This window comes from Neolamprologus multifasciatus, chromosome 5 (assembly GCF_963576455.1).
Source record: "Neolamprologus multifasciatus chromosome 5, fNeoMul1.2, whole genome shotgun sequence".
Classification (NCBI taxonomy): Eukaryota; Metazoa; Chordata; class Actinopteri; order Cichliformes; family Cichlidae; genus Neolamprologus; species Neolamprologus multifasciatus.
Window position 1 is genome coordinate 30,897,900 of NC_140443.1, and position 13,450 is coordinate 30,911,349.

Below are 13,450 nucleotides of genomic sequence, written 5' to 3' on the forward strand. Positions count from 1 at the left end.
TCTATGACTATAAAACCATCCAAACCATCAGAAACAAACAAACAAACAAACAAACAAAGACAAAAAAATCAGCAGCAAGTCCTTAATTTTCTTATTGATTTTACACTTGTGTCTCAAAGGTGCCGTATAAAAAAGGGTTATTGACTTATACTTAAAATAAATTTCCCACGTGTGGGACTAATACAGGTTATCTTATCTTATCTTAGTGTACCTAGTCTGGTTTTATTTCTTTTCTTATTTTTTAGATTTCTACTGTAATAAATAAAATGTTATTTTATTTTACTCTTGGTCCTTGCACCAGCTCATCAAAAAGGACCCTTTTTAAACGTGCAAAATTTCTGTTCCAACATTTTCTGTTACCTACTTTCATATTAAATGATAAGAAGATCTACTGAATTCTGTCATTTTATGCAGCCTCTGCATTCTTGATGTAAATGGGGTTGCAAAACTGTTCACCATCACAGCTCTGAATGGAAAAAATATTGCCTGATAACAGTGCTATTGCAAAACTCCAAAATTGCTCATTCTCCTTCCCTAAATCAATATGTTCAATTAAATCACGGAAGTGGAGACATCCGTCACTCGTCTTTAGGCCAGCTCATGAGTGAGACAGCGTTGTGTCACTTCTGACATTTTAGAGCTCTTTAAAAAAAGAAAAAAAAGGAAAGGATCTAATTCCTCAATCTGAAGCAGTGGTAAAGGGTGAATCCTGGAGTCACTATCATGAAAATAAAAAGGTAAGAAGCCTCCTTGATTCTCTGTAAATATATCTTCTTTTATTTTGGGTCTATGGGCCTCATGGGTTTAGAATTAAATTCAGCTATGTTTCCCTTAATATTATGTTTCACGTGCCCTTTTTCTACATTTAACTGAAGCTTGTTTATCATTAACTAAATTGGAACTTCATACCAACAACTGGCAACACATCAGCTGTGTGTCTGTGCTGCACATGCATGTAAATCTTTTTCTTAAATGCCGATTGTAGAGAAATGGCTTGTGGTTATACAAAATCAAAAGGCAAAAGGTTTTTGGAGACTTTGAGATCTTAATTTCACAAACAACTCTGTGGGACTCATTTTGCTGTAGACATGATCCATTTATTTATATTTGTGATGCATCAGTTCATTATTGTTTAGTCAAATTTCCACGCTGGCACTAAATATGTGTTCAATCAATTTAGGAAACACAGGTGTGCAATTACAATAAGATAAATGATAATCTGCTAGGGCATGTTTATGCATATATGCAATTAGAAGTCACAGTTTTTAAAGGTTTAGCTATGACAGATAGTTGGTTCTGTATTTAAAAGTGACAAACACATGCAGATGTAAGGAACGAACTAACCACAATGGAGAAGCAAAACATGACTAATGGTGTTTCTCTTTTTTAAAATCAGTTAAGCTTAAGTATTGTTACACAGTGGCCATATTCACTTTCTGGAATCATTATGACTGGTGAAAATATGTATAAAATGTGTCCTTAAAGTCCTTAAAGTTTTATCAAAACTCTGCTGTTCCAAAACATGTTTAACAAAACATTTTTGGGGAGATTTATTTTAGCTGTTTTTCTGTAATCTTGTTCCGTACTGCAATAAGGAGAACAACCCAAACACAACACACCTATAGAGTGAAGTCTGAAACATTTGCACCAAGAAGGAGGTCAGTTAGTGTAGTAAAGGGGCAAGTAAAGCAAAACAGTCCAAAAACTCAACTAGGAACATAAGGAAACTAAGTAAAATGCAAAAACTCATACCTGAGCAAGAAAATGGAAACAAAAACTTAGAAAAGTTTGATGTGGAACACTGAAAGACAATTTTCCAACTGTATATGATATAACGGGAATGAATAAAGCTACAAGACGGAAGCAAACTAACTAACATTCAAAAAAACCAGAGATTCCAAAATAAAGTAGGAACTAAACAGAAACCTCAAACTATGACACATGAATGCACATCACATGACTGTCCATGTACACTGTGCATCAGCATGTTTTTGTAAATGGGAAGAAGATCGTTGTTTCCTTAATTATGACAAAACACGTCGGATGTTGAGTGACTGATAAGATCCACTTGGGCAGAGAATGTGTGTGTCTACATGTTTGTTTCCAATAGTCTTTTTTGGTCTGTCTACACTTAAACAATGTAAACAGTGTTTTAATGTCCTCATCCTTTAGCACAGGGGTGTCCAAACTCCGGCCCGCGGGCCAACTGTGGCCCGCGATCCATTTTTAGTTGGCCCGCAAGTAATTTTATAAATAGAATCGAATATGGCCCGCACTTCAACTTTTGCTTGAGTGTATTGCACTTCTTAGTTTTAACACCAGGGGGAGCTACTGTCGATCGAGGCAGTTGCTCCACCAAAAAGGACAATCACAGAAGAAATTTAGCCCAAGTTAGTTACTAAACATGGCAGAACCAAAGAAGCGAAAGGTAGAAAGTGAATGCAGAAAATTTCAGACATGGTGGGAGAGTGAATATTTCTTCAAAGAATTCAAGGGGAAGTGTGTCTGTTTGATCTGCATTGAAATTATGGCAGTTATGAAAGAGTATAATGTACGACGTCATTATGAAACCAAACATCAGGCCTATGCACCCTACACTGGTGCTGATCGAGAGCAGAAATTAAAGCAAAGGGTATCTCTCCTGCGGGGTCAGCAACAGTAATTTTTTCGTGCTCAAAAGGTCCAGGAAAAGGCTACAATAGCCAGCTATGAGGTCGCCCAACTCATCGCAAGACATGGCAAGCCTTTTTCAGATGGAGACCTCATAAAACACGGCCTCGTTAAAGTCACCGAAATAATGCGCCCGTCAACAACGTCAGCATGTCCAGAAATCCAGTTGTTGAAGACTTGTCAGCCAACATTAAACTGCAACTGTCTGATAAAGCTGTGCTTTTGATCTTTACTCCATCGCATGCGATGAGAGCACTGATGCCACAGACACCGCACAGCTGCTATTTTTTTGCGGGGAGTGAACGAGAGCACGAGCACTTTAGGTGAGTAAAAAATATATTCCACAGTACCTGTGTGTTAATGTGCAGGTACACATGCTTCAAATATCAATAATGCACATCAATTCTGTCACTACCCTGCTTTTGCACACCACTTTCTTATATGCGCTTTTCTTGTTAACACACAGAGTACACACCGCTGTGCACTGCCCACGTACACGCAAAGTCAGCTGATCTCATCTGATGCAGATTTGCTCCTTGATCAAGTGACATTTGTCTAGATTTTTGGCACGAGTGGCGATCAGCACCGCGGCTGGATGTCCCGATTTACACCCAGCGCAGCTGATACTCACCAGAATAATTTACTAAAATTATATGCACTCCTGTTATTAAGTCCAGTTCAGTCTGTTAATGTTGATAACGGTTTCAAACGAACGTTAATAGGTGTGTTGCTAAGCCTAATAACTTAAATAACAAACTTGAAATGTGCCCGTCCCATTTCCCCTTTGTTGTTTTTTCTCTGTGCTGTAAATCTTCTGTCTAAGAAGAAATCTGAGGCTGCTGTTCTGAGAATGAGCTACCAAAGCTTTTTCTGAATAAATCAATAAAGATCCATTTATGGAAAGCTGTGATGAAGGCAGTTTTGTCTTTAATTATATTCAACAATATAATATATTCGACCACATGTAAGTGATTTTTCTAATTTTAATACACTAAAGTTAAGGTTATATACCTAATTTCTAGTAAGTGGCCCAGCCCCTCCTATATTTTTATGTATGTGGCCCTCAGTGAAAAAAGTTTGGACACCCCTGCTTTAGCATTTCATATCTTTGAAAAAAATACATTGTGGTTGTAGTTGTATTCATTGATGGATTAGTACATAGAACAGCAGCTGGAATAACAGCTGTTATAGCAGGAAAAAAATGAACGTGAGGACACAGGTCTGAGAAAACAAACTCGAGCTTCCATTTAAAATGGGAAAAAATACATTTAAGGAAAGACCATACTGTAACCTGCCTGGTATGTATGCTTTTTTTCCAATTAAATGTATATTATATTATATGAATTTCAGACTACTGCTCGCTTAGTACTAGAGATGGCACAATACCACTTTTTTACGTCCAATACCGATATCATAAATTTGGATATCTGCCGATACTGATATAAATCCAATATCCAATATCCAGTATAGAGTATTTTATAATCAATAAAACCTTTTTTTTTTTTTAAATATCTTGCTGCATTTTGTATAAGTTCATACTCAAGTTTAAAAAACAAAACTAAAGCTATTCTGTTATACCCAGTGTTGGGAAGGTTACTTTTAAAATGTATTCCATTACAGAATACAGAATACATGCCCCAAAATGTATTCTGTAACGTATTCCGTTACGTTACTCAATGAGAGTAAGGTGTTCTGAATACTTTGGATTACTTAATATATTATCATGCTGTTTACAACTACATGAATGTACTATTGCTGTGATTTATTACTGTTACTGAAGGTCTGCGGCCCCGAACCGTAGTAAAGGACCTCTGACTAATACGGTGGGTTCTGTGTCGGGCTCGTAGCTAAAAACTAGCTTTACTTTGTTGTCTGGGTCAACTTTGCTAGCGAGAGACAGAGAGAGGCATTGAAAGGCTGCTTCAACGGAACTTATTGTTTTTGGAGGAAAACACAACACGGTGTACAGTCGAGTCTTAATAGCTTACTTACAACTGGGCTCGTCAGGCACTCTTCTTGGCTGCAGTGGTTATTATTATATTTACGTGCTTCCAGCTCCCGTTTTTGCTCGATGACAGCTCGTACTTTTCCTTTTTCTCCCTCCCTCGCTCACAGACACATAACGTGTATGGCAGTCCATTCTCCCTGCAGCACGGACTACACTGCCTATGATGCTACATTCTTTAGAGCTATACCTGTAGCATTCTGCCTATCAACTTAGCACAACAACAACAAAAAGGCCTCTCTCACCCAGGAAACACGCAGAGAGAGCGTCACCCTGTAACCATGGCAACCGTAACGCTGCCACCTGGAACAACAGAACGTAGCTGTCAAACAAAACCCAAACAGGCCTGACCCGCCACAATATGAAACAGGGAAGTACCGCCGTGTAATCCATTTATTTCAACAAAGTAACTGTATTCTAAATACCACCTTTTTAAACGGTAGCTGTAACGGAATACAGTTACTCATATTTTGTATTTTAAATATGTAACGGCGGTACATGTATTCCGTTACTCCCCAACACTGGTTATACCTGTATGCAAAAAATACAGTGTACCCAAAATATTTCATAGTTCAGCAAAACTGATCAATCTAATAAACTTAAACCTACTCCATCCTTCCTATTCTGGTATTTTAAAGAGTACGTGGTGGAAATATTAAGCAACCTAACTAATAGGGTTGCCAACTCCCAGCAAAAAAATAAAAATAGGGACCCACCCTCCGCCTCATAATGCTTAATTGACGTAATTGACTTTAATTTAATGCACGTGTAAAAAAAAAAATGCACAGAAATCAATAATTCTTCTACAATAATTGAACATATTCACCATCTCTCTTCAACAGAACTGCAGACTGCACAGATGGTATCTTCCCGAAGGAAAAAGTACTATAGCTTACTAGATTATAAATTTGACTTAATAGTTACTATATACAATAATGGATTTTGATATATTTTACATCAGATAAAAACTTTGGTTTTAAGATTCAGATAATTATTTATTAAAAGCTAGACATGACAATTTGAAAGAAAAGTATGGTTTTCCCTTCCCCTATTAATGCCCTACCTGCCCCCCTGGCAAAACTTTGCTAGATCCGCCCCTGCACAGTTACCAGCTGTCAGCTACATAGAAAAGGATCCTGGTGTAGAAAGTAATTTTAAATAAATTCTAACAACAGCTTAAACTTGCTACTGTTTTTTATCCGCTGGTTTCCTCTTTCTGGCGCAAAGTGGGCGATAAACAAACAAGAGAGACGGGAGTCGCGACAGAAACGCTGATCATTGATCAGTTTCATGATTGAAGTAGAAGCAGGAGGGGGAGAGAGAATGAGAGGCAGTAAATCCATATATCGGTTGTTAAGCTTAGCCTGGGAATGCTTTACAAAAATTCAGAGATTTACTTACACACTTGCTTTACTTCTCTGGGATAACGTTCTCGGAGATTAAGTGCTGATTTGGAAGCACGTATCGAGGCTCCAAATGCTCAACCAGACCCCGTACGGTGTACATTTTAGGACATCGTCAGGTCTCAGGAAAAAAGTCGACCTTACGTTCTTCCACTGTCACACACGTTGATGACGTATTTGAAAATCAATTCGGCTGGCACATGACAACAGCGCCACCTGCAGGAAGATTTTCTCTCTGTCTGTCTCTCGTGTTCTGAGACCTGACAACTTTTTTCCTGAGAACTGAGACCTGACATTTTTTTGTCTGAGACCTGATGACTTTTTTCCTGAGAACTGAGACTTGACATTTTTTTGTCTGAGACCTGATGACTTTTTTCCTGAGAACTGAGACTTGACATTTTTTTGTCTGAGACCTGATGACTTTTTTCCTGAGAACTGAGACTTGACATTTTTTTGTCTGAGAACTGAGACCTGAAATTTTTTTGTCTGATACCTGACGACTTTTTTCCTGAGACCTGAGATGTTTTTGTCTGAGACCTAACAACTTTTTTCCTGAGAACTGAAACCTGACATTTTTTTGTCTGATACCTGACTGTCACGGCTGGCGGGGTGAGCCGTGTGGTGTGGAGGAAAGGAGGACCCAAAATGCAGACAGCGACTGGTGATTCGAGTGAGGTTTATTTACAAGTGGTGGAGTGGCAAAACAGGCAGTGAGGGGAGAGTATTTACAGTACACAAATAACAGAACTGAGGGCAGGACAGAACATAAACCTAAACTGGGTGAGCTAAATAACAAACCTGAGATCATACGAATGGGGTGGGAGGCAGAGAGACGCAGACGAGGAACAGGACACCATGAAACACAGACGAGCCGACAACGAACACAGACCGACACCCACTATATATACACACACGGTAATCGGGTAATGGCAGACAGGCGGGGACACAGCTGGAACTAATGGACATAACGAGACACAACCCTACAAAGTAAAACAGGAAACACACAGACTGTTTTACATAACAACATGGGGACATGAACAGAGCACCGAGGGAGACGCAGGTAGGGAAAATAAACACAACCAAACACCAACAACCAATACAAAATCAGAACAAACTAGAAAAATGATAGTCATCAACTTAAAGCGCTGGGTCACCGACCCAGGACCATGACACCTGACGACTTTTTTCCTGAGACCTGAGATTTTTTTGTCTGAGACCTGACGACTTTTTTCCTGATACCTGACGACTTTTTTCCTGAGAACTGAGACCTGACATTTTTTTTGTCTGATACCTGACGACTTTTTTCCTGAGACCTGACGATGTCCTAAAATGTACACCGTACCCCCGACAGGTCTCACATGCCACAGCCGCTCTATCACAACACGCATACTGCTCCCATACTGCTAAGGTTACGAGCTGGGCAACGCTATGTCACAAGTTTTGTGAGGTGCTTTCGTGATATTGAATGGATCGGATTAATTTTTATTTCTCTCCGATATTCAATCCAGTAATTTAGGTCAGTATCCGACCAATACCGATACTTAATATCGGATCGGTCCATCTCTACATGCCCCACATCACATCACACAAAAACAGTCCTTTGTTGTAAATCTGGTCATTCTAGACTTAAAACTTATCGGGGAGGCTAACTTTGTTGTATCTCTGGAAAAAGCCAAAGATAACACAGTTTAACAGACAGATATAAAATTGTACTTGCACCAGCAAGATGATTCCCAAAGAAGCTGAAAACTTGGCATCTTACAAAGTGTGTCCTTAAAAAATTTGAGGAAACTAGGCGAGGCCTTGAAATATCTACAGCAGATGAAGAGTATCTGAGAATCAGGTCCTTCAGAAAATGGAAAATAAATCCAGCAAATTCCTGACGAAAATATATCAGGCCGTTCAGTTGATCCATCCATTTCCTGAAGCGGAAGTTTCATCAGAAATGGTCTCACTAGAAGGGCAGCTCACAAAGGTAGCCATATTTAGATATTTAAAGTCATTGGCAAGAGGTCTTATAGAGTGGTGAATCCAACGGAGGAGGCCAGGAAAGACGTACAACAGTGGGTGTCTAAAGCCATCTGTGAAACATGGCGGAGGCTCTGTTTCACAGATGGAGATTTTTCAAAATTGATGGAATTATAAGCTCAGAAAGTCACATTTTGATCCATCATATAACACCATCTGGAAACAGTCTGATTGGGACTGGCTTTGTTCTTCAGAGATAACAATGATAACAAACATGCTGCCAAAAAAGTCAAAGCATAGGTGAATAAAAAACATGCAATGAAGTCATCAAACTGCCTCCCCAGAGCCTGCACCCCAACATTATTGAAGCAGTGTAGCATCATCTTGATAGAGACCAGAACAAAAGGCAGCCAACATCCAAAGAAGAGCTTTGTATGTCCTTCAAGAAGACTTTCCCATTTTCCACACAAAATATAAAGAAATTAAATGTATACATCACTATTTTACACTTTAAAACAATAGCTCATGAGCATAATATGGATATAAAATCTGTGCATATAAAAATATTTTACTTTGCGTGTTTGCTTTTTTTTGACTCATAAGTACATACGTCCTAAACCCTGACAGGGTAAATCATTTTTTTTGTCTGTAGTGAACAGTGTTTTAGGGACAAAGTTGGATTATTTCGCAGTAACTCAGCTTCTTGTGAAATTAGGAAAATAATCCAAATTATTTTGATTTTTTTATTGATATTTTCAGCAAGGCAACAACGAGAATACAGCCAGTCTCACTGAACCTTAACAAATGAACTGCAAACTAAATTAAGCATGACTCAGCTTTTTAAAATATGGTTATAACACAAGTATGATTTAAACCATAGCAAGTGCATGAAAACTGCTGTGTCTTCTAAAAGGCCAAATGGAAGGTATTTTTCCGTGGAAAATCAATATACGACACACAAACACTGAACATTATAAAACGAATTAATGAACTGGAACTGGACCCCAAAGAATCACTTTTAATGAAACAAGATGTTGATTTCTGTGAAATAGGTTGCATAAAAAAGAAAAAAAAAGAGTTTCTTCTGAAGCTCTTTCACTGGTGATGTAAAAGCAATAGCTGTCGACCAGAGGCTAGATTTGACATGCCAGGCTAATTAGTGCGATTATCACACAGCTGCGCAGGCTGAGAGGATTTGAAGTGGTTTTATCAAAAGGATCATTTTCTGAGGGAATGCCTCATCCTGACAGCATGTGCAATGCCAGACCCAGTTCAGTTTGGGATGTGCAGCTGCTGTCTGCTGAAATATGTACATGGATTTGAATGGATGAACTCTCAGTGGACAGACTGAGTTTTTGCACATGAGTAAATCTGCGATGTTTATTAAAGGTTTTCCAAAGGCCCAAGGCACTGCCTCACACCTCAAAGCTGATTGGTTATTTGGAGTCTGACGGTTCGCAGTCAGCATTAGATTTCCTTGAAATCATTTTCAGACTTGGCAGAGTTTAGATAGAAACCCAAGCAGACCCAATGATATTACCAATCTTATCTGGCCATTGTTATTGACAGTGAGGTAAAGATCAGAATAAAAAACTACAGTTGATCAGCTTAGCAGCTCAGCTTAGAAATGTACTTTTCCTGGCATCGAAATGTATGCATAAAGGAAACCCTTTATATAATAGAGTCCAAACACATAAATGCTGGGCCACAGACCCATGACAAACGTTGTTTTGACTTACATATTGATTTAACAATTCAATGTTTTTACATTATGAAGGTAAAGTTTTGCATGGCTTCATCAAAAATGTTAGGGTTACTGTATGAAAAAACGTTTCCCATTTTCAGGGGTCAAGTTGGAACCAATTACTGATTTTCCATTGAATGACCTTTGGTCCATTGGTCAGTTACTATGAGTAACATGGTAGAGGTTGGATAATGCAGTGAACCCATAACCAGGAATTATAGCACAATTCCCTTAGCTTTGTGGAACATTTATTGCCTGGTAATTTAATAGTTTGGTCTAAATGTTTATTAGCATTGGCACTTTTTTATAGTGCTAAAGATAGCACTGTTTATTTGAATAGCTACAAAGCCCAGTGTAGCACTACACCAAAGTTACACCATGATGTTCATTAGGTGCTATTTCTCAAGTCCTGATACTTTTACAAACCAAAAGCAGAGTTACAAAAGAAAACGGACATTACAGTAATGCTTTCTATATTATTTTAGGATACTTAATCAGTTAGATTACATCCACGTTCAGGGTTGTATAGATAATTACCCACCCTCTTATAGTGTATAACAGTCCATGAAGCATAAATGCATCATTCACCCTCATTCGTAGAACAATAACATATTCTCAGTAAAAGAATCTCTGGCTTCCCTCTTGCTCAATCATTACATTGTGCTCTACTACAATACCTCATATAGTTCAGTGACTCAGGATGGCTCAGGAAAAAATGCCATTGGCCAAGTACATACACACCAGCGTTTTGTTTAGCCTGGCTTATTGAACTCCTCCCTCCGTTTTTTGCCCTTGGGTGGGCCGGTGTTTTCAGTGCTCCTCTGGACCAGCATGGCCTCTACAAGCGCTGCCAGGATTCCCCCCCTCTACCGGCCGTGATGTCACAGGTCCAACTCCAAGAGATGCCAGTGTTTTCCCCCTACCAGGTTCGAGAGTGTGGGGAAGCGAGGAAGAAGAAGTCCGGTCACCCTTTTCACCACGGCGCCCAACACAGGTCAATCCACCACCTGACGCCTCCACCTGGCCCTTCTGCTGTGAGCCAGTCATCCATAAAGGACCTGAAGGTAAGACTTCCAAGACTCTGGAAAACCTGCTTGAGTCATTGATGATCAGTAATGGGTATTCTCCAGTTGATCCTTGTTTCCAAAAACTGCTTAAGGGTTTTGTTCTTCTTTAAATCACAATTTCAGCTCGATTATGAACGATGAACAAATACAGTTTTTTAAGAGGGGACTGTGTTAATTCCATACAGGGGATTATCTCTTGACAGAATTCCTGTTTCCAGACATTTGGCATTAAACTCATTTAATCCTATTTGCTCCACTACACTGACATATTTTCATTCATCTGAGTCCTGGAATGACCGGATAGACCCTGAAAGTGTGAGTGTACACATTTTTCAGTCTGTGCTAGTTATAAATATTAGTTTCCTGAAATAAGAGGTCTTCAAATATAGTTATTTTTCCAGGTTTGAGATGAAGAGAAAGTATGAGTATTTACATTCTGCATTTTAAGTGTGTAAGGGGCTGTTAAAGAAAAATTTGACTATAGTTGGTGTGTAGCTGATGGATTGGCTCTATAGATTTGATGTGTATCTGAGTTAAAGTAAAATGACTTTACCATCGTCTTTTTGCTGACGTGTTGCACCTTTGATATATCATTGTGTTTAAACCTGCCATAATGTTACTTGGTACATGGAAAAACACAACATTACTGTAATAAAGCAGATTATTTATGGAATTCGTTTGGAGGATCTTTTTCTTATACTTCATAACTTTCACACAACCCAGACAGAAATGCCATGTGGGCAAACACTTCCTGACAGTTTGAACCTTGTCTGTCTGGATTATCAGAGAGACCCCCCTTAAGACATGTATTCAGTGCAAAATTAGCTTAGAAGTACCAGGCAGAGCTGCTGGAGCATGAAAGTGAAAACATAGAGCTCAGTTGAAGTCCAAAAGGGGATGGGGGGCCCTTAATTAGTCAAGCTTTCTCTGACCCCTGTGAGAATGGAGTGTAAAACCAGTTCAGGGATTGAGACAAAGGCACTCACTCAGCAGTGTTAAGAATTGGGTTTCACAGAACTGCATATGACTTTGTTTTTGGATTTGACTGAGTTATGGCCAAAATTTTGGTGCAGACGGCTGGTAATTGATGACGATATGGGTTTGATGCTTGACAGTTTCATAACCAACCACCACAGCTTTGAGCTGCAGAGAAATGTGGGTCATAAAACACAGAAACATGAAGTGAAGACAAAAACCTTTAAAACCTTTAAAAAAAACCTTTAATTTATGCAAATGCCACTTTTTTGTCAGACCTAATGGCTGGAGAAAAGACCCTATAGGAAAAAAGACCAACTATAATATTAATAAATAAATAACTTGAGTTGAGATTACACGTTTTTTTTAACAAATAGAATAATGTAGTTCCACATCCTTAACCTTTTCCATTTCATTTTTTTTGATGCATGTTGCGGACCCCTATTGGAATTGATAATGTTGTTGTTTCTACTTGTAACCCTACAGAAATGTTGTCATTTTTTGAGCTACTGCTTCAACCAAAAGTGTTTGCTAAATTGTGGGATGAATTAACTAAAGCCCATTTATTATGTTATCCTTGGGAAGTAACTGTAGCAACACAAAACTCTAACGTCTTACTTGAGTAACCAGACTTCCTGCAATGCCACATCAGGATGGATTGTTTAGTGAAATGTTTCTTTAATAGTTTAGATCATTTTGACTGGTTGGTAAAATGTAAGATAAGAAACACTTGCTCTATATCATGTTTGGGATATTTACACTGCTCTCAAGCTTTAAGAACCAGCTAAAATTCAGACTACTTAAGACTGGCAGCACTGCTTATAAAACTATATTTAGGTCATCTAAAAACCAAATCTCACTCAGTTTGAAAACTTGTTAGAGAAACATTTTAAAGGTGATTTTTTTGCAGTTTAACATCTTAGTATGCAATAATAACTGCTTTTTGTTTCCATGGTGCACCACGGATAGGAAAGCTTCCTTAATTTGTGCCTATGAGCTGGAACTGTTCCTCTTGGGGTTGTGCTGTGTGTACACTGTGGCTTTTAAGATCATCTCAGAGCTGTTACAAAACGTTTGTTTTACTTTCCATGGAACAACATACGGACATGAAAAAGCTTCATCAGCAACTATTTAAAGTTTGCCTGCCAGTCCACCTTCTACGTTTCAGAACTTTGTCTTGTTTGCTTCAGCTGTGCTTGAATAAAATTCCCTTATTATGTGTGCAGTTGGAATTTCAAATTCAATTCAATTCAAAATTTATTTGTATAGCACATTTAAAAACAACAGAGTTGAACAAAGTGCTTCACAATCGGTTAAAAACAAGAGAAAACAATAGAGAAACAAATAAAGATAAATAAGAAGACAGTGAATTAACAATAGAAGCATAAAACAGGCCCGATGGTACTCATACTGAACTCGAATTAACAGCCAGTAAAAAAGTGAGTTTTAAGATGCAATTTAAAAGACTGAATAGACTCTGAAGTATGAATCTCCTCTGGCAGATTATTCCAGAGTCTGGGTGCTGTTACTGCGAAGGCCCGATCTCCTTTATGCTTCAATCGAGACCTTGGTTGTGCTAAGAGCATCTGGCTAGATGATCTCAGTGCTCTTTTGGGGT

The 13,450-nt window shown here is 38.6% G+C and overlaps 1 protein-coding gene and 1 long non-coding RNA gene across 3 annotated transcripts in view; one reads left to right on the forward strand and one right to left on the reverse strand.

Annotated features, from left to right (window-relative positions):
* Positions 1 to 547: 547 nt before the first annotated feature.
* mitfa (melanocyte inducing transcription factor a) overlaps positions 548 to 13,450 on the forward strand; it is a 33,145-nt gene continuing 20,242 nt past the window's right edge. The window contains exons 1-2 of one of the 2 annotated variants that reach the window (XM_085159388.1): positions 548 to 737; positions 10,605 to 10,854. In XM_085159388.1, the coding sequence (XP_085015514.1) occupies positions 724 to 737; positions 10,605 to 10,854 (264 nt within the window). In that variant the 5' untranslated portion in view covers positions 548 to 723. The remainder of the gene's footprint in view (positions 738 to 10,604; positions 10,855 to 13,450) is intronic. The other variant, XM_085159387.1, reaches the window with a different exon arrangement.
* LOC146519095 (uncharacterized) lies at positions 6,331 to 7,395 on the reverse strand. The gene is made up of 2 exons (XR_014874080.1): positions 7,318 to 7,395; positions 6,331 to 6,666 (listed from the first exon to the last, which is right to left on the reverse strand). It is a non-coding gene; the product is annotated as an uncharacterized LOC146519095 (long non-coding RNA).